Source organism: Saimiri boliviensis, chromosome 5 (assembly GCF_048565385.1).
Source record: "Saimiri boliviensis isolate mSaiBol1 chromosome 5, mSaiBol1.pri, whole genome shotgun sequence".
In the NCBI taxonomy this organism is placed as follows: domain Eukaryota; kingdom Metazoa; phylum Chordata; class Mammalia; order Primates; family Cebidae; genus Saimiri; species Saimiri boliviensis.
In genome coordinates, this window is record NC_133453.1 from 5,508,175 (window position 1) to 5,532,250 (window position 24,076).

The 24,076-nt window shown below is 44.9% G+C and overlaps 1 protein-coding gene across 3 annotated transcripts in view; it reads left to right on the forward strand.

Moving 5' to 3' along the window:
- Positions 1–17,455, forward strand: part of ASB18 (ankyrin repeat and SOCS box containing 18) — a 78,579-nt gene extending 61,124 nt beyond the window's left edge. For all 3 annotated transcript variants that reach the window (XM_039470205.2, XM_039470204.2, XM_039470202.2), the window contains 2 exons: positions 7,786–7,899; positions 9,113–17,455. In XM_039470205.2, coding sequence (XP_039326139.1) covers positions 7,786–7,899; positions 9,113–9,298 — 300 coding nt within the window. In that variant the 3' untranslated portion in view covers positions 9,299–17,455. The remainder of the gene's footprint in view (positions 1–7,785; positions 7,900–9,112) is intronic.
- Positions 17,456–24,076: the final 6,621 nt, after the last annotated feature.

A 24,076-nucleotide genomic window follows, 5' to 3' on the forward strand; every position in this document is an offset into this window, starting at 1 on the left:
CGGTGAGCCGAGATCGCGCCATTGCACTCCCGCCTGGGTAACAAGAGCGAAACTCCGTCTCAAAAAAAAAAAAAAAAAAAAAAAAAAAAAAGTGATAAGGACTGTAGAGAAATGAAGAGGATGGGAGGCAGTTACAATTTTAAGTTGGAAAGTTAGGGTCAGTGACTGCTGAACAAAGACTTAAGAGACATGAGGGACCCGCTGTGCAGATGTCTGGGGAAGAGCAGTCCAGCAGAGGATCAGCTGTCTGTAGCCTATGGCTGGAGTGGGCTGGCCCTGTGCACGGAACCACAGGGAACCGGTGTGGCCAGAGGTGGAAGGAGCTTGTGGGATGGAAGTAGGAGATGAGATTAGGGGTGGTAGGGGAGAGGGCACAGGTTGTGTGGGGTCTTACAGGGCATTGTAATGACTTTGGCCATTGGAGGGATTTGAGCAGAGGAGTGGTACATTCCAGCAATATTTTGTAAAGATCTTCCTCTTGGCACCATGTTGAGCAGATACTTGAGAAGGAGAAAAGACATGGAAAGATGAGTTAGGAGGATGTTGCTGTGATTCACATGAGGGATAATGGTGGTGTGGACAAGGGAGGCGATCTGACCCTGGATATATTTTGGAGGTAGAGCCAACAGGACTTTTTAACAGATTGGGTGTGGAGTGTAGGAGAAACAGGAGCCACAGATGACTCTGATTCCAGCCCAAGAGACTGTAAGAGTGGATTTGCCATCACCTGGGATGGGGCAGGTTCAGAGGAACCAGGGAGCCCAGTTTTTGGTCTATTGGGTGTGAGATACAGCCAGATGGGGCTACAATGTAAGCAGCTGGATATTCAAGCCCAGAGTTTGAGAGGGAGAGATCCGGCCAACCTGGAGATATGCCTTTGAGGGTGAGTGACATATGGATGGTATTTAAAGCCAGGAAACCATGTAAGATCACCAGCAAGTGAGAGTACATGGGAAAGAGGAACAGTCCTGAATGCAGGGATGTGTAACATCTGAAGGATGGAGATGTGACAGCAGATAAACAAACTGAGGAGGAGCAACCAGCAAGGTGAAAGGAATGAGAGCACATGTTCCTTGAAGCCAAGTGAAGGCTGCATCGAGGTGGAAGGCATCATCAACATGTCACGTGTGGCTGACACAGTGAGTAAAGTGAGGCAGCACATGGACCACAGGCGAGGCGGAGCCTGAGCCGAGAGCAGCATTGGTGCCCTTGGCAAGGACAGTATGGGGAAGTGGTTGGGGCTAATGACTCATTGAGGTGGACGTACTCCAGCTGACAAAGAGGTAACACTGAAGCAGAGCTCAGGAATGAGAAAATCAATCCCCAGATTCTCCCCACTCTGCCCCCTAAATATCTCCCAGAATCGCCTTCCCTCCTTACTGCCACCACCAAGGTGAGGCCATCACCCTCTCTCTCCTAGAGGGACACATCTTCACTGGGCTCTCTGTCTCCTCTAAACTCTTCCCCACATTCAGCCTTGGTGACATTTCCCTGTTTGGTTAGTTGGTTGGTTGGTTGGTTGATTTGGTTTGGTTTTTGAGACAAGGTCTTACTCTGTTGCCCAGGATGGAGAGCAGCAGTGCAATCACAGCTCACTGCAGCCTTGACTTCCCAGGCCCAAGCAATCCTCCCACCTCAGCCTCCTGGGTACCTGGGACTACAAGTGCACACCACCACACCCAGCCAATTTTTTGTGTTTTTTTGTAGAAACAGGGCTCCTCCATGTTGCCCAGGCTGGTCTCAAACTCCTAGACTCAAGCAATCAGCCTGCCTTGCCTTCCCAAAGTCTTGGGCTTATAGGTGTGAGCCACTGCACCCAGCCTTGGCGATATTTCTCAAGTTAAAATTCGACCTGACCACTCTTCTACTTGGACCCAGCAAGTGCTCTCTGAGCCGGCCTCCTTCTCTTGCAGACAGTGGGCTTCACAGTCTTCCCTGCTTTCCTCTCCTGTTTCATTTCCCAGCATTCCCCATGTCAGACTCATGCCCCAGCCAACATTATTTGCTCCTTCTCACCTCCCAAACCTGGTGTAATACGTTTTCTCTGCCTAGATTGCTCTTGACCCCAGAACTCCCCATGCCTTTTTTTCTCCCTGCTAATTCCTGCTCCACAGCCAGGTCTCAGGTTGGATGTCACTTCTTCCAGAAATCTTCCCGGAACATCTCCTCATAGGACCACAGTACCTGTACTGTTGTTGTTATGTTTGGGACTGTAACGCTCTGTGAAGGTGGAGCTGGCCATCCTAACACGCAGACATAACACAATCCCTGCCTTCTAGTAGAAACTCGGCAGATACCTACAGAAGGAACAGCTGAAAGGACAGGTGGTGGGCATACAACCCAGCTAAAATAGGGACAGATAATTGGGCAGCGAGTTGTAAAACTAAATGCAGATTCCAAAATGGTTACCGAAGGAGATACACAACATAAAATATGATCATGTAATAATCACACCCTGGAACCAAAACTCCAGATATTATTAAGAAAAGGAGAGAAAAGAACGGGTTAAGAGAGAAATATGAGAGAAGGAATGACAGCATATCTGAAACATAAAAGATGCTATTTAGATTTTTAGAGAACTATAGGTTAACGCCTTTTTTTATTTTAAAAGTAACTATTACATTTTGGGAGGCCAAGGCAGGCAGATCACGAGGTCAGGAGATTGAAACCATCCTGGCCAACATGGTGAAACCCCATCTCTACAAAAAATACAAAAAAATTAGCCAGGTGTGGTGGTGCACACCTGTAGTCCCAGCTGTTCAGGAGACTGAGGCAGGGCAATTGCTTGAACCCAGGTGGTGGAAGATGCCACGAACACTGAACTACAGCCTGGGCGACAGAGGAAGACTCCGTCTCAAAAAAAAAAGAAAGAAACTAATGGCATTTTAAAGAAAATGCATACTTCCAAAATACAGATGAATCCAAAGAAAATATAAGCCTGTACAACAGAACCAGAAAACAAAGGAAAACAAGAAGCAGAAAAAAAAAAAAAAAAGAATAAAGTGAGACAGGAGTAAGACCAAACACTTGATTTATAACAATAAATGTAAATTGCTTAAACTATCCTCTTACCAACACAGGCTCTCAAACACATTTAAAACAAAGTGAAACAAAAGGTTAAAATTTGAAAATGAGTCTGGGAGTGGTGGCTCACACCTATAATCCCAGCACTTTGGGAGGCCAAGGCAGGCAGATCACCTGAGGTCAGGAGTTCAAGACCAGCCTGGCCAACATGGTGAAACCCCATCTCTAAAAAAATACAAAAAAATTTAGCCGGGCATGATGGCAGGTGCCTGTAATCCCAGCTACTCGAGAGGCTGAGGTGGGATAATTGCTTGAATCCAGGAGACGGAGGTTGCAGTGAGCCAAGATCTCCCCTCAGTACTCAAGCCTAGGTAACAGAGTGTCTGTCTCAAAATATTTTTTAAAAAAAATTTTTAATAAAGAATAAGCAGAGATGAATCTGGCAAAAACAAACCAAAAAAACATATTTTTATGTCAGTATGCAAATAGAATTCCAGGGAAATACACAAAATGAAAGGGGGAAGAAAGATTCACTTGATATTGACAAAAGATACAGTCTATAGTGAAAAGATAACTGTTATAAACTTTATGTGCCAAAGAAGATTGTGCTAAAATGGAGAAATTTGGGTGATTCTTAACTCATATCTATCACAAGTGCAGTAGCTCCAAATCCATAAATGTGACAAATATATTTTGAACTTTCGAACCAAACAAAATGCAACTTCTGCTAGTACCCCCAAAACTGACATTGCTACAGCCATATTTCAGTATACCAGAAAATTAATAGTAAAAAGGCTGTTAACTTTTTAAAATGTCATAACCATTTGAAAACGTTACAGCACACTCCCAAATAACCGGTGCATCAACAGTTATCTAATTGCAGACTATTTGAGAAAGTCCGGCTGGGTGTAGTGGCTCACATCTATAATCCCAGCACTTTGGGAGGCTGCAGCGGGAAGATTGCTTGAGCCAAGGAGTTCAAAACCAGCTTGGGCAACCTATTGAGACCTTGTCTCTACAAAACAAAATTTTTAAAATTAGCCTGGCATGGTGCCATGAGCCTGTAGTCCCAGCTACTCAGGTGAGAGGATTGCTTGAGTCCAGGAGGTCGAGGCTGTAGGGAGCCGTGATCACACCACTGCATGCAGCATAGGCGACAAAGCAAGACCCTGTCTCAAGAAAGGAAAAGAGAGAAGAAGGGAGGGAGGGGAGGGACGGAGGGAGAGAAAACTGCCTCAAAATTCTTGGCTATGATCCTACCAATGATCAAAGGGAAATTTATACCATTGTAAAAGTAGCTTTTATTATGACTGTAGAAAAAAAAGTTAACTGGGCAGTCAATCCAAGGAGCATGAAAGAGAAACAAAATACACCTAAGGCGATGGGAGAAAGGAATTAATCATGATAAAGGCAAAAATGAATGGGTTAGAATATTTTAAAAGAGAACTGATCAACAAAATCCAATAGCTGATTGCTTGGAAAAAGAAGTAAAACCGAAAAACTTCCAGCAAAACTAAACGGAAAAAGCATTGAAAATACAGTGAATTTCAAATAAGAAGAGGGTGTTTATTCATCGCTACAGTGAAGATCTCTTCCTTCCATCCTTAAGGATCCATGGGAACCTCATTCTACAGCTCTCGGCCTCTGCCTCCCAGCTGGGTGGAGCCAGTGGGGTGTCCCAGCAGCAGGAGGGAAGAAAGGAGAGTGAGGGTGGAACACATATTCTCTGGGCTAGCTCTTTGCCTCCGGCTGGTTGTGTATCCCCCAGCAAAGATTGCTGCTTCTGCTAAGACAGCTCACCTGACTGGCCCTTCAGCCCAGAGTGGTAATAGCTCTGCCTCCGACCCCACATTACTGCTTTGACCCTTGACAGTTTCCTTGTACCCATGTCTGGCTAAATAGTTCCTGTATCAATAAACACCGCTGTAATGATAATGATCCCATATGGAACTTGCCATCTCTTTTTTTTTTTTTTTTTTTTTGATGGATCCTCACTCTGTCACCCAGGCTGGAGTGCAGTGGCCCAATCTCAGCTCACTGCAACCTCTGCCTCCTGGGTTCAGGCAGTTCTCCTGCCTCAGCCTCCTAGTAGCTGGGACTACAGGTGTGCACCACTATGCCCAGCTAATGTTTTTGCATTTTTAGCAGAGACAGGGCTTCACCATATTGGCCAGGCTAGTCTTGATCTCCTAACCTCAAGTGATCCACCTGCCTCAGCCTCCCAAAGTGCTGAGATTTCAGGCATGAGCCACCACACACACACACACACACACACACACACACACACAAAACAGAAATTATATCTTAAACTTTGTAATAACCTAGGAGTAGAAAGATATTTTCTTAACTTAGAATAGAGTATCTATTCAAAACTAATATTCAAGGTCATATTTATGGTGAAACATTAGAGACAATCCTATTAAAATTAGGAATAAGATGATTATGCATGCTATTAATGTTGCTATTTAGTACTGAACTGAAAAGCTCTAGCCAGTGTAATAAGATAAGAAATATTGGCCGGGCCTGATGGCTCACGCCTGTAATCTCAGCACTTTGGGAGGCCAAGGCAAGCAGATCACAAGGTCAGGAGTTCAAGACCAGTCTGGCCAACATAGTGAAACCCAATCTCTACTAAAAATGCAAAAAATTAGCGGGGTGTGGTGGTGTGTGCTTGTAATCCCAGCTACGTGGGAGGCTGAGGCAGGAGAATAGCTTGAAGTGGGAGGCAGAGGTTGCAGCAGTGAGTCAATATCACACCTCTGCACTCCAGCCTAGGCAACAAAGCGAGACTCCATCCAAAACAAAAAACAATAATTGATTGTAAATAGATTGTGAGTTGTTCACAATATATTCTGAATGGGAAAAAATCAGATTTCAAAATCATATGCCAAGCATTCCCCCTTTGTTGTACATATTAATTTTCTGTCTAAACACATAAAACATTAGCATATACAAAATGTTAATAGTAGTTACCTCTGACCAAAGAAAGATGAATTGTTTTTTGTCATATTTGTATTTTAAAGGGGTTTTAGGTCTGGAGCTGTGGAGATGGGAGGCAGGTCGTGAAGTGAGCAGCCACCATGGGTGATTTAAATACTTTCTTCTCTTTGACTCTGTGTCCCTAGCGCCCCAGCAGACATGACGCAGGGCAGTCCCCAGTAGCGGTCAGGCCACTGCTGCAGACATATGGCAGCTATGCTTAGAGAAGTTGCATAACCTCAGGTCTCTCAATGAAGAAGTGGAAAGAAGAATTGTGCAACACCTGGCAAATCTTAGACCTCAAAAAGACGGCGCTCTGAAACGGCCCTGCCCCTCTCCAAAATCGAATATGAATTTGGTCCAGCTTCTAAATCCAAGAACTAATTTACAGAAAACAGAGGAAGAGTAGCATGTCCACAAACCCAACAGGGATGCAATCAGCAAAAGCCCCGAAGTGAGGAACGCCCCAGGACAAATAACCCAGTTCCCACTATAAATAAGTCACATGAAACCAAAAAGAGACCCAGAGCCCTATCACACCAACCAGTCTCACTATGCCGGCCTTAACTGGAATAATGATTATTCGAACAAACATTATTTTGTTAGTATAATGGCATTTCAGAGAAATCTCTGAATTTCAACACTACCTGTATATGACATACGACAAAACTATTCTTAATTTCTCTGCTGCTACAGTCATGTTCTTTGTTTCTTCAGAGGGGCCTATAAAAGATGCACTGAAATACAGATAAAATTATAGGATACATGGAATTTGCTTTAATATTAGGGGAAGTGGATGGGGCGGGATCACCCATGGGTTGATGGTGGGTACATGGGAGTTTATCACATACTATTGGCGCTACTTTTGTGTATGATGGTTCAAATTTCTCCACAACAATAGCAAAAGAGTTTATTTTTAAAAAGCAAATAGAGTTCCCATCTTTATGGTAAAGCGAATGGACTTGAATTATAAATTTGCGAGTAAGGAAATAGGAATATTTGCCAGTGGGGACTGTGAAAATAAAATGGAAATGCCAAGTCAAGAGGAAATTCAACAGCAAAACAATACCTCTCCCCCAAGTCTCAATTTCCTGACACATTTGAAATTTGAGGCAAGAAATTGGAAACCCCATCCTCAGGCCAAACTTCCTCCCAGCAGAACTTCATTCCTTTTCTCTGAGTAACTCTCTGGGGGCCAAGAAGGCCTGCCAAGTCATCAGCATAGCCCCCCTGGGAACCTGAATGCTTAGGCTCCTGGCCCAGCCTTTCCATGGGTGGCCATCACAATGGGAAGAAGGGCTCCCTTGCAGAGCTGTTGCCTTGTGTCTTTTTTTATTTTTTATTTTGAGATGCAGTTTTCTCTCTTGTTGCCCAGGCTAGAGGGCAATGGCACGATCTTGGCTCACTGCAACCTCTGCTTCCCGGGTTCAAGCAATTATTCTGCCTCAGCCTCCCAAGTAGCTGGGATTGCAGGCATGTGCCACCACGCCCGGCTAATTTTGTATTTTAGTAGAGACAGGGTTTCTCCATGTTGGCCAGGCTGGTCTTGAACTCCCGACCTCAGGTGATCCGCCCACCAGCCCGCTTCGTGTCTTTGTGTGCGTTAACTCATACGATCCCTGCAGCAACCCGGTGGTACTGTTCTGTGGTGGCTCCCTGTGTGGCTTGGGTGCAGGAAGGTCACGCAGCTAAGGAGAGCATGCCCCCACATCCCCAACCCTTTCCCCACTGGGACCCAGAACCCAGTTGGCCTATGCTGTGTCTGTCACCTCTTCCCACCAGGTGCTGAAGACCTGCGCATCAGTCCCTGCAGTCATCGAGGTGCTTTTCAACTCCTACCCTCAACTCTGTGTGTCAGAGTCCTGGAAGGAGGTGATTCCTGAGGAAGTATTTCAGGCAAGAGAGCTGCCTTTCTGCCTGCCTTTAGTACACAGCTTTTGTCTGTTTTTGCCTCTTTGCATGGGGAGATTTGCACTGATATTCAGCTAAGTATAATACATCTGAAAGAGGAAGGAGGATGGGAAATGAGGGTGTATTTGCACATTTCTCGTTTTCTCTGGAGGCTCCGTCATCACACAGCCAGGAGCTTCTTCTAGTAGCTGCAGTGTTGTGCCCTCAAGGAGCACAGAGGCCCGTGCTGGCCCGAAAAACGCCAGAGTTCTCTTAACCAGTGTCCAAAAAAAGGCCAGAGCCACCTGAATCCATGGGCCTGGCTCCATGTCAGGACATACCATTCCGGCCCTGTGTGTCAGCCTCATGCTCCAGCAGCTCAAGATATGACCAAGGAGGCTGTGGGCATTACATCTCTCCACGACAAAGTCCACAGGTGACTGACCATTAAACGAGAGTGAGAACAGGCCAAGCGCAGTGGCTCACATCTGTAATCCCTGCACTTTGAGAGGGCAAGGCAGGCAGATCACCTGAGGTCAGGAGTTCAGGACCAGCCTGGCCAACATGGTGAAACCCCGTTTCTACCAAAAATACAAAAATTAGTCAGGCGTGGTGGTGGACGCCTGTAATCCCACTTACTCAGGAGGCTAAGGCAGGAGAATCACTTGAGCCCAGGAGACAGAGGTTGCAGTGAACCGAGAGTTCCATTGCACTCCAGCCTGGGTGACAGAGCTAGACTCCGCGTCAAAGAAAGAGAGAGAGAGTAAGAACAGTTGTGCGTATTTTTCATTTTTTCCAGGAGGTTCTAGAAAATTCTCCCTCCTGTTTCACTGACTTGAGTCATGTGTGCATGACTGACTACCAGACCACTGCCATGCACTCACTCCTGAGCCCCTCCCTGGCTGGTCATGATCAGGTGAAATGAACAGGGCCACCCCGGAGCTGCAGGACTCCTGTGCAGAGGATGGAACCAAACGGAATTCAGGGAGACCACCTGGAGCATCTGAAGTCACCGCAGTCAGAATTCCCCCTCGCTCAGCAGGAACTGTGCCTGGGGGTAGAGGGTGGTTCCCACAAAATGATGTGTCTCTCTCCAGTGTGCTTATCTGGGATCAGTTAGCCACAGAAAAGCCCACTGTCGCATCAGCGGTCTGGCTAGGAAGAAAGCAAATGTTGGTTCCACGTGCCCAGATTCTAATCCACCGGCCTTCCCTTCCAGATGTACAAGCCGTTCTACCAGTCCCTCTTTGCCTTGGCCCGCACCCCACGCTGCCTGCAGCATCTCTGCCGCTGTACCCTTCGCAGACTGTTTGGCAAAAGGTGCTTTGACCTCGTTCCTCTGTTACCCTTGCCAAAGCCCCTGCAGAATTATCTACTTTTGGAGCCAGAGGGTGTTTTGCACTGAAGAGCAGAATGCTACAACCATCGCTGTTGTTCTCCTAGCTGCCCTTCTGTGGAGACCACGCGTTGAGGAGAGTGCCCTGATGAAGACAGATCTGATGCGAGCTCCCTTCCCGCTTGCCCTCACTAGGACTGGGTGAAGCGCACACCTTGGCAAGCTTCAGGTTCATCTCGAAATGAAACTGTCAACAAAAGCCCTTTCTGCCTCTCAGGGTCACCTGTGAGAATCCAGTGAAATCACGACTATCACAGCCCTTGGACTCGGAAAGTACCTTTCAACAAAAGTTCAGCCAAAAGGTACAGCGAGTCCTCACTTCAGGTCTTTGATAGGTTCCTGGGAACCAGCTTTAGGTGAAATGATGTATAGCAAAGCCAGTTTTCCCAAGGTTAATTGAAATAAACAAGAGTGAAGTTCCTACAGCACATTTCTGGTCACAAAAAGATTGCCACACTTCTAAATAAAGACCAATACATTTCTAATAGTAAACACAGAAATAAATGCAAGCTATGCATACCTTTAAGAGAGATTAATAACAAGAGAATTATTTGTCCAATTTTTGGTGAAACAGTAAGTGACAGTGGTTGTCCTGGGTGGGTTAGATCAGGGAATAAATGTTTGCAAAATGAACCTTACCAGGAACACCTCCCGCCACCAGGAAGTTCAGAACAGTCACCAATGTGACAGGCTTCTAGGCCCTCTGATACAGCATCATTTATTGTCATGCATTTGGATGATTCTTATATGCCTTGTCAATTTTTATTTTATAATAATTTATATTCATTCATTAATTCTTTTTTTTTTTTTTTTTTGAGATGGAGTCTCGCTCTGTCACCCAGGTTAGAGTGCAGTGGTGCTATCTTGGCTCACTGCAACCTCCACCTCCCCAGTTCAAGCAATTCTCCTGCCTCAGCCTCCTGAGTAGCTGGGACTACAGGTGCCCACCACCACACCCAGCTAATTTTTGTATTTTTAGTAGAGACAGGGTTTCACCATATTGGCCAGGATGATCTCAAAATCCTGACCTTGTGATCCACCCACCTTGGCCTCCCAAAGTGCTGGGCTTACAGGCGTCAGCCACCGTGCCTGGCCCATTCATTCGTTTTCTAACCTTCTTATTCCAGTTCAGGGTTGTGGATGGCCAGAGCCCACCCCAGGAACTCAGTGTGCAGGGCAGGAGCCAGGCCCGGATGGGATGCTGTTCCATTGCAGGGTGCTCACACACCCACACACCCACCCACCCACACACCCCCACACTCACCCACACACACACACTGGGACAATTCAGACACGCCAGCTCACCTCATCTGCTCAGCTTTGGGATGTGGGAGGGAACCAGAGCACCCAGAGAAAACCCACACACACAGCGGCCCTGGCCAGGAATCAATTTTGTTTCTTATCAGTGTTATAATAAAATGACATTGAAACATTATTTAAGGACCTGCATATACCTACTATCCCCATGTGTTAGCAGCCCACATGCTGCCCCTGAGCCTTGGGACCCGCTCCTCACAGAGAGGCCTCTCACCCCACTGGAGCCCAGCCACCCGGGAAAGCTCTGTACCCCAGATCACGACGGAGCTGCATGTTGAGAAAGGCCACTGGCACCACAGCCCGCGCGCCTGCCCAGGGCCTGTTGGGGCCCCCAAGCACATTACAGTGCAGAGCTCCCCAAGAGGACACCAGCAGGATGGGGAGTGAGACGTTTCCATCCTGTGCGAGTCTTCTGTGTCACACCCTCACCAGAGGCCACTGTTCCAGCTCCAGGAACAGTCCGGGAAGTCAGATGCCAGGGATAGACACAGGCTGCTCAAAGGGGCCTTCAGCTCAGCCTGAGTGTCACATGCCAAGAGAGATGCTCTGGACCTCAAGGACTATGTCAACCTTGTCTTGTTTTCTCATATATATATGCACCAGAATCTCACTCTGTCACCCAGGCTGAAGTGCAGTGGTACAATCATAGCCCACTGCAGCCTCGACCTTCTGGGCTCAAGTGATCCTCCTGCCTCAGCCTCCCATGTAGCTGGTACTACAGGTGCACACCACCACAGCGGGGTAATTTTTTGTATTTTATATAGACGGGACCTCGCATGTTGCCCAGGCTCTAATTCCTGGCCTCACGCAGTCCTCCTGCCTCTGCCTCCTGAGTAGCTGGGATTATAGGAGTGAGCCCCCTCCCCCAGCTTATTATCTCTATTCAGATGCTTTGACATCTGTGGCCTTGTTGACCCAAAAGGAACTGCTCCCCCACACCCACACGCAGGCCCAGCCAGTTCTTAGAGACAGGAAACAATTCCACACAGAGCATCCTTTTCCAATGTTAGCCAACCACCCTGGAGCCCAGAGCCACACCCCAACCACCTCTCACATCCAGCTCTTCCTCACATGCCAGACCACTGTCTACCCCAGAGCAGGTGCGACACAACCTGGGACAGCCCTATGCCCCAGAGTCTGCTGAAGTTACTCAAACTAGCCAAACTTCAGCCTTGCCCTCCTTTGCCCATTCCTCCCCCACCTCCTGAGAGACCCTGGAGCTTCCCCGTGGACTGCCGCCATGTCGTGGCATGCATGCCCTCTCCTCTTAGCATCAGAGAGCAATTAAACACCTTTCAACAGCAATCATCTCCTGATCTGTTGGCCCTACAAGCCATCAAATTATCTACAAATACACTGTAATTTGAAGCAAAGACTTTTCATGGTCATCCTCCAAGGACAAGCAGTGACTCTTTTTTTTCCAGTTAGAGCCACTGCAAGGTGCTGCCCAGATGAGCCTCAGGAGACATACCCTATGTACTGATTTGTTTTGCATCACTCTAAAAGAATGGCTGAGGCTGGGCAATTTATAAAGAAAAGAGGTTTATTTGGCTCACAGTTCTGCAGGCTGTACAAGAAGCAACGTGCCAGCATCTGCTTCTGGACAGGCCTTTCAAGACGCTTTTGCTCATGGCAGAAAGTGAAGGGGAGCCAGTGTGTCACACAGTTCCCAAGTGCACTAATCCAGCAAGAACTCACTCATTACTGCAGGGAGAGCACCAAGTCCCTGTGACCCAAACACCTCCCATGAGGCCCTACCTCCAACACTGGAGATCAAACTTCAGCATGAGATTTGGAGGGAACAAATACCCAAGCTATGCTACCCACCCACTGGTAGAGTCAGGAAAGGGAATTCAGACCCCAGCAAATAACTGCAGTGTGAGGTGGGATGTTGTATGCACCATGAGTAAAGCCCACTATGGAGCGAAAGGGAGGCCCAGGCAGAGCCCAGGAAGCGAGGATGGGCATCATGAAGGAGGTAGCCAGGCCACACCTTGGTGGGCAGTCAAATTTTCACATGGTGGATCTGCCCAGGGAGTGATAAGACAGAATCCCCCAGCTCCGTCAGCTGACCCACCCTCACCCAACCTTTGAGATGGACAATTGATCTGTCCTACAAAAGGGCTATGGAAACACAGCTTTGAGACCCCTCAGATCCCCATCCCAGGCATATGACTCTCCCCAAGCCTCTCCTACATAGACTTTCAGGAGTTACCACTGCCTCCAAAGGAAAACCTGAATGAAGGCAGGGGTGCAGGAAAGTACAGGGCTCAGTAGAGGGATAGTGATTTATCCTCTTGGCTGGGAGGATCCCCACACTTAGGCAGCTAAAAGGAGGCAAGGCTGGAGAGAGTGGGGGCAGATCAGGAAGTACTTGGCTTCCAGACCAAGGATTCTGAACTTCATTGGACAGGCTGTGAGGAACCATGAAGCAGGTGAGCAGGTTTGGTCACAGTGGGAGTCTAGGAGAATTGCTTTGTCCTGGAAAGGGATGCAATACTCTGGAAGACGAGTAGCAGCCCAAGGTTCAGAGTAGCAGCCCAACCTTACAGACAGGTTCAGAGCCAGGCTTCTCCACTGAACAAGAAAAACAATTATTAACTGAAATTGGCTCAGTTTGCTTACTTGGGAAGTGAGCGTATCTGCGCCTCTCTCATTTACTTAGGAATTAGTAAGATGTCTGATGTAAGGCAGGTCTTCAACTTTGAAGGGATCTTGCTGACATGCAGATTCAGACTTTAGGGGTTTGGGATGGGGCCCAGATTCTGTGGCTCCAAGCATTTGGATGTTTCTGTTAGCCTTGGATCTGTTCCGTATGCCCCACTGAGCCAAGAAACTGCAAAAACCCAGGCAGGCCCAGAACCCAGCCCAAAGCAGGAACTCAGTAAATGGTTCCTTCTGTTATTAGGATTGTTTTATCATTAGGAGAAGAAAACTGCCTAATGTTAAGATAGAGATTATAAAAAATGGAGAAAAATAGCAATTTTTTTTTTTTCTGAGACAAGGACTTGCTCTGTTACCTAGGCTGGACTACAGTGACTTGAACATGGCTTTCTTCCACCTCAATCTTCTGGGCTCAAGTGATCCTCCTGCCTCAGCCTCCCATATAGCTGGGACTACAAGTGGACATCATCAATTTTTTTTTTTTTTGGTAGAAATGGAGTCTCGTTTTGTTGCCCAGACTGGTCTTGTACTCCTGGGCGCAGCAATCTGCCTGCCTCAGCCTCCCAAAGTGCTGGGATTACAGACAAGAACCACCATGCCCAGCCAACAACATTATTTAAATAGCAAGGGTAGGAACAGTAAGAAATACAGCCACCATGGCCTTTAAGGAGCCCAATCCTCACTGGATTCTGAAAATGAAAATCTCAGCACAAATGCCTGTCTTCTAAGACTCCCCTTTGGCCACCCCCTCCACCCCACCCTACCATAGAAAATGGTTTGGTTGACTTTCTAATATTGATTACATTTTAAATATGTAAAAATGCAGAGCTCTTTTTTAAACCATATTGACTTGGCCGGATGTGGTGGCTCATGCCTGCAATCCCAGCACTTTGGGAGGCCAAAGCAGGTGGATCACCTGAGGTCAGGTGTTTGAGACCAGCCTGGCCAACATGGCGAAATCCAAAAATAATTAATAAAATAAAAATAACAAAAATACAAACATTAGCTGGGCACAGTGGCAAGCACCTGCAATCCCAGCTACTCAGCACACTGAACCAGGAAAATTGCCTGAACCTGGGAGGCAGAGGTTGCAGTGAGCCAAGACTGCACCATTGCACTCCAGCCTGGGCGACAGAGCAAGACTCTGTCTCAAAAAATTAATTAATCAATTAAATAAAATAAAACATACTGACTTTATACTTCCAAAAATCTAATGAATAACAACCAATTATTAGGTTTCCAAAAATTTATTTTTCCCCAAATTGCAGCTTAAAAATAGCAACATGATTCCCAGTGATTCCCACAGGTCTCCCCAGAGCTGCCTGAACTTTGCCGTCATGAAAGAGTTCTTTTTCATTATTTTCACCCCTAAGAATTTTAAAATTCAATGCTCTTGGGAAGAGTTGATCCATGAAGTTCCTTTGGAATAAACCATTCACTCATTTGTTCATTTATTTTTAAATTTTTTTTACATTTTATTGTGGTAAAAAGCACATAATATAGATTTTCCCTCTGAGCTATTTTAAGTGTGCAGTTCAGTAGTGTTAAGTAGATTCACCCTGCTAATAGTTCTCTAGAACTTTTTCAAATTGAAAAGGAACTGTCTGTTTCCCCTCCCCCCAGCCCTGGCAACCATGAGTCTACTTACTGTACCCATAGTCTTGACTGCTCTAAATACCTCATACTAAGTGGAATCATACAATATTTGTCCATTTGCAACTGGCTTCTTTCATTCAGCATAGTGTCCTCAACATTCCTTCATGTTGTAGCATACCACAGGATTTCTTTCTTTTATTTTTTTTTTTTTGTGGAGTCAGGGTCTCACTCTGTCACCCAGGCTGAAGTGCAGTGTCATGAACACAGCTCACTGCAGTCTTGACCTCCTGGGTTCAGCTCATTCTCCTGCCTCAGCCTCCTAAGTAGCTGGGATCACATGAATAGGCCACCATATCTGGCTAATTTTTTTTTTTTTAATTTTTCGCCGGGCGTGGTGGCTCAAGCCTATAATCCCAGCACCTTTGGGAGGCCGAGGCGGGTGGATCACGAGGTTGAGAGATCGAGAGCATCCTGGTCAACATGGTGAAACCCCATCTCTACTAAAAATACAAAAAATTAGCTGGGCATGGTGGCGCGTGCCTGTAATCCCAGCCACTCAGGAGGCTGAGGCAGGAGAATTGCCTGAACCCAGGAGGCGGAGGTTGCGGTGAGCCGAGATCGCGCCATTGCACTCCAGCCTGGGTAACAAGAGCAAAACTCCGTCTCATTAAAAAAAAAAAAAAAAAAAAAAAAAAAAAAAAAATTCTAGAAACAGGGTCTCGCTATATTGGCCTAGCAGGTCTTGAACTCCTGGGCTCAGTTGATCCTCCTGCCTCAGCCTCCCAAAGTGATGAGACTATAGGCATAAGCCCCCATGCCTATAGTCTCCCCCAGCCTCCTTCTTTCTTTCTTTTTTCTTTTTTTTTTTTTTTGGAGACAGAGTCTTGCTCTCTCACCCAGAGTGGAGTGCAGTAATGCAATCTTAGCTCACTGCAACCTCAGCTTTCCAAGTTCAAGCAATTCTCCTGCCTCAGCCTCCCAAGTAGCTGGGATTACAGGCATGTGCCACCATACCCAGCTAATTTTTGTATTTTTAGTAGAGACGGGGTTTCACCATGTTGGTCAGGCTGGTCTTGAACTCCTGACCCAGTGATCAGCCTGCCTCAGCCTCCCAAAGTGCTAGGATTACAGGCGTGAGCCACTGCGCCCAGCCCCTTCTTTCTTTTTAAAAGCTGAACAATAGTCTGTTGTACATACCACATTTTGTGTATCCAATCATCTGTCAAAGAACACTTTGACTGCTTCCACCTCTTGGTGATGGTGAAGAATGCTACGGTGAATATGGGTGTCCCAACAACTCTTCCAGATCCTACTTTCAAATCCTTTAGATGTCTACCCAGAAATGGGATTGTCAGATCATACAGCAATTCTTTGGAGGAGCCTCTATGTTATTTTCCACAGCAGCTGCACAGTTCTACCTTCCCACCAGCAATACACAAGCGTTTCAATGCCCCCATATGCACATCAACACTTAACTATTTTCTGGGTTTCTATTATTTTTCTTGACATTTGCTGATTCATTTAACTATCATTTTTGAAAATCTGCTGGGGGGTGGAGCCCAGTGTTTGGGGCCAAGGATCCATCATCAACAAGACAGACTTGACTGGTGCCCTCCTTGTGGTGCTCACAGCCAAGTATAGGACAACTTGTTTCAAGGCTGCTGAAGAGACTTGGGCATCTTAGAAAGGCATGGAGAGGAAGGGCTCCCATTCTTGGCCACATTATCTCTGCCTATGGCCCTGTGCTGAATGGAGACTGTCGTATTTCCAGGGCAGGTGGCGATTTGTGCACTGTGTAGCTTCCCTGGCCATAGCGCTCACCAGTGTTCCGCAGGGAGTCAGGTGCCTAATTTCTATGACAAGCACTCCCTTAGTCCCACCCTGCCAAGTCAATATCATATGAACTATGGCAACCAGACCATCAACCAGTACTCTCGGTCAGCATGGAGCATGCACAGCAGTCACACAGCAATTAACTGAATCTCCTCAGCTGGAAAGAATCCTTCACTCTGCCCCTAACTTCTCAGGAACATGATATCACAGCAGCAAGAGAATGGGTAGGAAATAAACTGGCACTAGAAATGAGTTCTGAGTCACCTGGGTTCTAGTGATCATTGTGATGTGCTGAACGTTGTACCTGATTTATGGATGGCCATGATTCTGTGGGACGAAAATGACTAGTGGGTTCTTTGGCTGTATCTTCATCATCAGATGAGATGGAATTCATACATAGTTTTGTGGAATTTATTGCCAGCAAATTGTTTTGTTAAAGCAAAAAATAAAATAAAATGCCTGACAAAAATATTGTTTCAATGACTGTGTCTAGCTATGCTCTGTGCTACATGTGTTAGGAAGTTCCACAATTAAAGGAATTGCATAATTCCACATAGATAAGTATATTCGTCCATTCTTGCATTGCTATAATAAAATGCCTGAGGATGGGTAATTTATAAAGAAAAGAGGTTTAATTAGCTTAGGGTTCTACAGGTTCTACAGGAAGCATGGTGCTAGCATCTGTTCCTAGCAAGGGCCTCAGGAAGCTTCAATCATCACAGAAGACAAAGGAGGAGCAGGTGCATTGTATGGCAAGAGCAGAAACAAGAGAGGGGGAAGGTACAACACTCTTTTTTTGGGGGGGGAGGGGGATGGAGTTTCACTCTGTTGCCCAGGCTGGAGCGCAATGGCACAATCTCGGCTCACTGCAACCTCCACCTCCTGGGTTCAAGCGATTCTCCTGCCTCAGCCTCCCAAGCAGCTGGGATTACAGGCATGCACCACCATGCCCAGCTAATTCTGTATTTTTAGTAAAGACAGAGTTTCACTATGTTGGTCAGGCTGGTCTCAAACTCCTGACCTCAGATGATCTGTCTGTCTTGGTCTCCCAAACTGCTGAGATTACAGGTGTGAGCCACCAAGCTCGGCACAACACTCATAAAAACAACCAGATCCTATGCAAACTACCAGAGTGAAAACTCACTGATCACCAAGGGGATGGCACTAAGCCATTCATGAGGGATCTGCCCCATACTCCAAACACCTCTTACCAGGCCCTAGCTCCCTGTAGTCCTCACTGAGGATTACATTTCCACATGAGATTTGGAGACGACAAATATCCAAATCATATAGTTCTACCCTTACACCCCTCAATTTCATGTCCTTCTCACATTTCACAATACAATTATGTCTTTGCAATAGCCTCCCAAAGTCTTAACTAATTCCAGCATTAAATCAAAAGTCCTAAGTCCCAAACCCCAAGTCTTATCTGGAGAAGAGTTCCTTCCATCCATGAGCCTGTGTGGTCAAAAATAAGTTATTTATTCCTAAGATACAATGGTGGTACAGGAATTGAGGGTACATTCCCATTCCAAAAAGGAGAAATTGGCTGAAAGAAAGGGTCAGCAGTCTGTAATCCAACAAGGCAGTCAAAATCTTAAAGCTCCAAAACAATCTCATTTGACTCCATATCCTCCATATTGGTGTGAGGGGTAAGCCCATAAGGCCTTTGGTGACCCACTCCTATGGCTTCCCTGGATGCAGCCCACATGAGCTGCTCTTATCAGTTGGAGTTGGGTGCCTGCAGCTTTTCCACACTGAGGTTGCAAGCTACCAGTGGTTCTACCATTCTTGGGTCTGGAGGGTGGAGATCCCCTTCCCATAACTCCATTTAGCAGCTGAGCAAACCTACATTTCCCCTCAGTATGGCTCTAGTACTGTTTCTCTATGAGGGCTCCATCCCTGTGGGAGACTTCTGCCTGGGAAACCAGGCTTTTCCATACATTCCCTGGAATCTAAGTGGGAGCGGCCAACCCTCCTTTACTCTCACATTCTGTGCATCTGCAGGCTTAACACCATGTGGAAGCCACCAATGCATACAGCAGCTTATGCTCTCCAAAGCAGCAGCCAAAGCTGTAGCTGGGCCCCTTTGAGCTGATGTTGGAGCCAGAGTGGCCAGAATACAGGGAATACCATCCTAAGGCTGTACAGGACAGCAGGGTCCTAGGTATGCCTCACAGAACCATTCTTTCCTCCTAGGCCTCTGGGCTTGTGATGGGAGGGGCTGCCTTGGAGATCCCTGAAATGTGCCTTTAAGGCCTTTTTCCCATTGTCTTGGACATTAGCACTTGGCTCCCTTTTAATCTTGCTAATCTCTCTAGCAAATGGTTGCTCAATGGCCTGCTTGTAATCATCTCTCGATCTTGAAAATGCTTTCTCTTTCTCTGGCACACAGCTAGGCTGCAAATTTTCCAAACTTTTATGCAATGATTCTCTTTCAAATATAAGTTCCAACTTTAAGTCATTTCTTTGCTTTCATACCTAACTGTAGGTTGTTAAAAGCAGACAGGCTGCCTCTTGAACACTTTGCTGCTTAAAAATTTATCAGATCAATAAAAAAGAAGAGAGAGATCCAACACGGCTGATCGCTAGCAGCTCGGGACTGTAGCTCCCAGTGAAAGCGCAGAGAACGAGAGGACGCCACACTTTCAGATGAATTCTTGTTGCTCACGCACCAGGAGATTCCCAGCGGAGGAGCCCCATGGGTCACCAGCGCGACTCTTGTGACCAGTGAGGCAGTTTTGCCAGTGACTTGGAGCATCAGTTCTTGGTGCAGAATCAGAAAAGCACCATCAATCTTAACGCCGCTGTTTTAGTCGGCGCAGTGGGTTGCTCAGATTTCAGTGATGAGAATCAATAAGTTGGACGTCCACTCAGAAACCCAATTACAAAGACGGTAATTATAAAGACCACAGATGGATAAATCTACAATGAATGGAAGAAGACAGCTAAAAAAGGCTGAGAATACCCAAGATCAGAATGCCTCTCCCTCAGCAGGGGATCACAGTTCCTCCTCAGCAACAGAACAAGGCTTGATGGAGAACGAGTGTGTTCCAATTACAGAAGCAGGCTTCAAAAAGTGGATAATAAGAAACTTCTGTGAATTAAAAGAACTTGTTCTAACCCAATCCAAAGAAACTAAGAACTTTGAAAAAAGGTTGACAAAATGTTAACAAGAATACACAATTTAGAGAGGAATATAAGTGAATTGATGGAGCTGAAAAACACAATATGAGATCTTCATGAAGTGTGCACAAGTTTCAACAGCTGAATAGATCAATCAGAAGAAAAGATATCAGAGGTCGAAGACCAACTTAATGAAATAAAATGAGAAGACAAGATTAGAGAAAAAAGGATAAAAAGGAACAAGCAAAGTCTCCAAGAAATATGGGACTATGTGAAAAGACCTAATCTAAGTTTGATAGGTGTACCTGAATGTGACGAAGAGAATGAATCCAATCTGGAAAATATGCTTCAGGATATTATTCAGGAAAATTTTCCCAACCTAGCAAGGCAGGACAATATTCAACTCCAGGTAAGACAGAGAACACCACAAAGATATTCCTCAAGAAGAGCAACTCCAAGGCACATAATCGTCAGATTCACCAGGGTTGAAATAAAGGAGAAAATACTAAGGGCAGCCAGAGAGAAAGGTCAGGTTACCCACAAAGGGAAGCCTATCAGACTTACAGTAGATCTCTCAGCAGAAACCCTACAAGCCAGAAGAGAGTGGGGGCCAATATTAAACATCCTTAAAGAAAAGAACTTTCAACCAAGAATTTCACATCCAGTCAAACTAAGCTTCATAAGCAAAGGAAAAATAAAATTTTTTGTGAACAAGGAAGCACTCAGAGATTTCATCACCACCAGGCCTGCTTTACAAGAGCTTCTGAAAGAACCACTACACATAAAAAGGAAAACCAGTATCAGCCTTTCTAAAAAATACCAAAAAGTAAAGAGCATCAATATAATGAAGAATTTACATCAACTAATGAGCAAAACAGCCAGCTAACATTAAAAGGCAGTATTAAACTCACATATATCATTATTAATTCTAAATTTAAATTGACTAAATCCCCCAATCCGAAGACACAGACAGGCAAATTGGATAAAAAACTAAAACCCATTGGTATGCTGCATCCAGACCCATCTCACATGCAAGGATACACAAAGACTCAAAACAAAGGGATGGAGAAAGATTTACCAACCAAATGGAGAGCAAATAAATAAATAAATAAATAAATAAAGAAAAAGCAGAAGTTACAATTTTTGCCTCTGATAAAATAGTCTTTAAAGCAACAAAGATCAAAAGAAGCAAAGAAGGACATTATATAATGATAAAAGGATCAATGCAACAACAAGAAGAGCTAAAGATCCTAAAATATATACGCACCCAATACAGGAACACCCAGATATGCAAGACTTATAAACAGACTTAGACTCCCACATAATAATAGTGGGAGACTTCAATATTAATATTAGACAAATCAATGAGACAGAAAATTAACAACGATATCCAGGACTTGAACTCAGATCTGGAACAAGTAAACTTAATTAACTTTATAGAACTCTCCACTTTAAATACACAAAATATACACTCTTATCAGTACCACATCACATCAACTTAGAAGTTTAAATGAAATATTGGTTGGCTCCTTGTTTGTTATTTTATTCCCTCATTTTTTTTTCATGTCTCCATTATTAAGCACAATTATAGGCATACCCATATTTAGACTGCATTCTAGCCCGGGCAATAAAGCAATACCCCCATTCTCTCTCCCTCTTCCTCTTTCTCTTTCTTCCTCTTCTTTATTACTTTTTTTATTATTCTTTTTTTTTTTCTTTCTCTCTTTCTTTCTCTAAAAAAAAAAAACTAGTAATGTTGAACACCTTTAATGTGTTTATTTTGCCATCTGTATACAGTGGCTGCTGCTATATACAGAAAAACTATAGCCATCTTTTAGTGAAGTGTCCAAGTCTTCCGTTCATTTTCCAATTAAATTATTTGTTGAGTTTAGAAAAATAAAAAAATAAAATAGAATAACCAAACAGATGCAGTCAAAAATGATAAAGGGGATATCACCACAGATTCCACAGAAATGCAAACCACCATCAGAGATTACTATAAACAACTCTATGCACATAAACTAGTAAACCTGGAAGAAATGGGTACATTCCTGGACACCTGCATCCTCCCAAGCCTAAACCAGGAAGAAGTCGAAACCCTGAATAGACCAATAACAGGGGCTGACGTTGAGGCAGCAATTAATAGCCTACCAATCAAAAAAAGCCCAGGTCCAGATGGGTTCACAGCCAAATTCTTCCAGACATACAAAGAGGAACTGCTACCACTCCTTCTGAAACTATTCCAAACAATCCAAAAAGAGGGAATCCTTCCCAAATCATTTTATGAGCCCAACATCATCCTGATACCAAAACCCAGCAGAAACTCAACAAGAAAAGAAAACTTCAGGCGAATATCCATGATGAACATAGATGCAAAAAGCTTCAATAAAATACTAGCAAACCGATTGCAACAGCACATCAAAAAGCTTATCCATCACGATCAAGTAGGATTCATCCCAGGGATGCAAGGCTGGTTCAACATATGCAAGTCTATAAACGTAATTCACCACATAAACAGAACCAGAGACAAAAACCAAATGATCATCTCAACAGATACAGAGAAGGCCCTCAACAAAATTCAACAGCCTTTACGCTAAAAACTCTCAATAAACTAGGTATTGATGGAACATATCTCAAAATGACACAAGCTATTCACGACAAACCCACAGCCAATATCATACTGAATGGGCAAAAACTGGAAGCATTCCCTTTGAAAACTGGCACTAGACAAGGATACCCTCTCTCACCACTCCTATTCAATATACTACTGGAAGTTCTAGCCAGACCAATCAGGCAAAAAAAAAAAAAGAAAAAGAAAAAAGAAAGAAAAGGTATTCAATTAGGAAAGGAGGAAGCCAAATCGTCTCTATTTGCAGACAACATGATTGTATATTTAGAAGACACCATTGTCTCAGCCCAAAATCTCCTGAAACTAATAAGCAACTTCAGCAAAGTCTCAGGATACAAAATCAACGTGCAGAAATCACAAGCATTCCTATACACCAATAACAGACTCAAAGAGAGCCAAATCAAAAACGAACTGCCATTCCCAATTGCTGCAAAGAGAATAATATACCTAGAGATACAACTAACAAAGAATGTAAAGGACCTCTTCAAGGAGAACTACAATCCACTGCTCAACAAAATAAGAGAGGATACAAACAGATGGAGAAACATTCCATGCTCATGGTTAGGAAGAATCAATATTGTGAAAATGTCCATACTGCCCAAAGTAATTTATAGACTCAACGCTATCCCTATCAAGCTACCAATGGCCTCTTCACAGAACTGGAAAAAACCACCTTAAACTTCATATGGAATCAAAAGAGAGCCCGCATAGCCAAGTCAATTCTAAGCAAAAAGAACAAAGCGGGAGGCATCACACTACCTGACTTCAAACTATACTACAAGGTTCAGTAATCAAAACAGCATGGTACTGGTACCAAAACAGAGATATAGACCAATGGAACAGAACAGAGGCCTTGGAGGCAATGCCACACATCTACAACCATCCAATCTTTGACAAACCTGACAAAAACAAGCAATGGGGAAAGGATTCCCTATTTAATAAATGGTGTTGGGAAAACTGGCTAGCCGTGTGCAGAAAGCAGAAACTGGACCCCTTCCCGACACCTTACACTAAAATTAACTCCAGCCAGGCACGGTGGCTCAAGCCTGTAATCCCAGCACTTTGGGAGGCCGAGGCGGGTGGATCACGAGGTCGAGAGATCGAGACCATCCTGGTCAACATGGTGAAACCCCGTCTCTACTAAAAGTGCAAAAAATTAGCTGGGCATGGTGGCACGTGCCTGTAATCCCAGCTACTCAGGAGGCTGAGGCAGGAGAATTGCCTGAGCCCAGGAGGCGGAGGTTGCGGTGAGCCGAGATCGCGCCATTGCACCCCAGCCTGGGTAACAAGGGTGAAACTCCATGTCAAAAAAAAAAAAAAAAAAATTAACTCCAGATGGATTAAAGACTTAAACATAAGACCTAACACCAAAAAAACCCTAGAAGAAAATCTAGGCAAAACCATTCAGGACATAGGCATAGGAAAGGACTTCATGACTAAAATACCAAAAGCATTGGCAACAAAAGCCAAAATAGGCAAATGGGACTGAATTAAACTCCAGAGCTTCTGCATAGCAAAAGAAACAATCATAAGAGTGAACCAGCAACCAAGAGAATGGAAAAAAAAATTTGCAATCTGCCCACCTGACAAAGGGCTAATATCCAGAATCTACAAAGAACTAA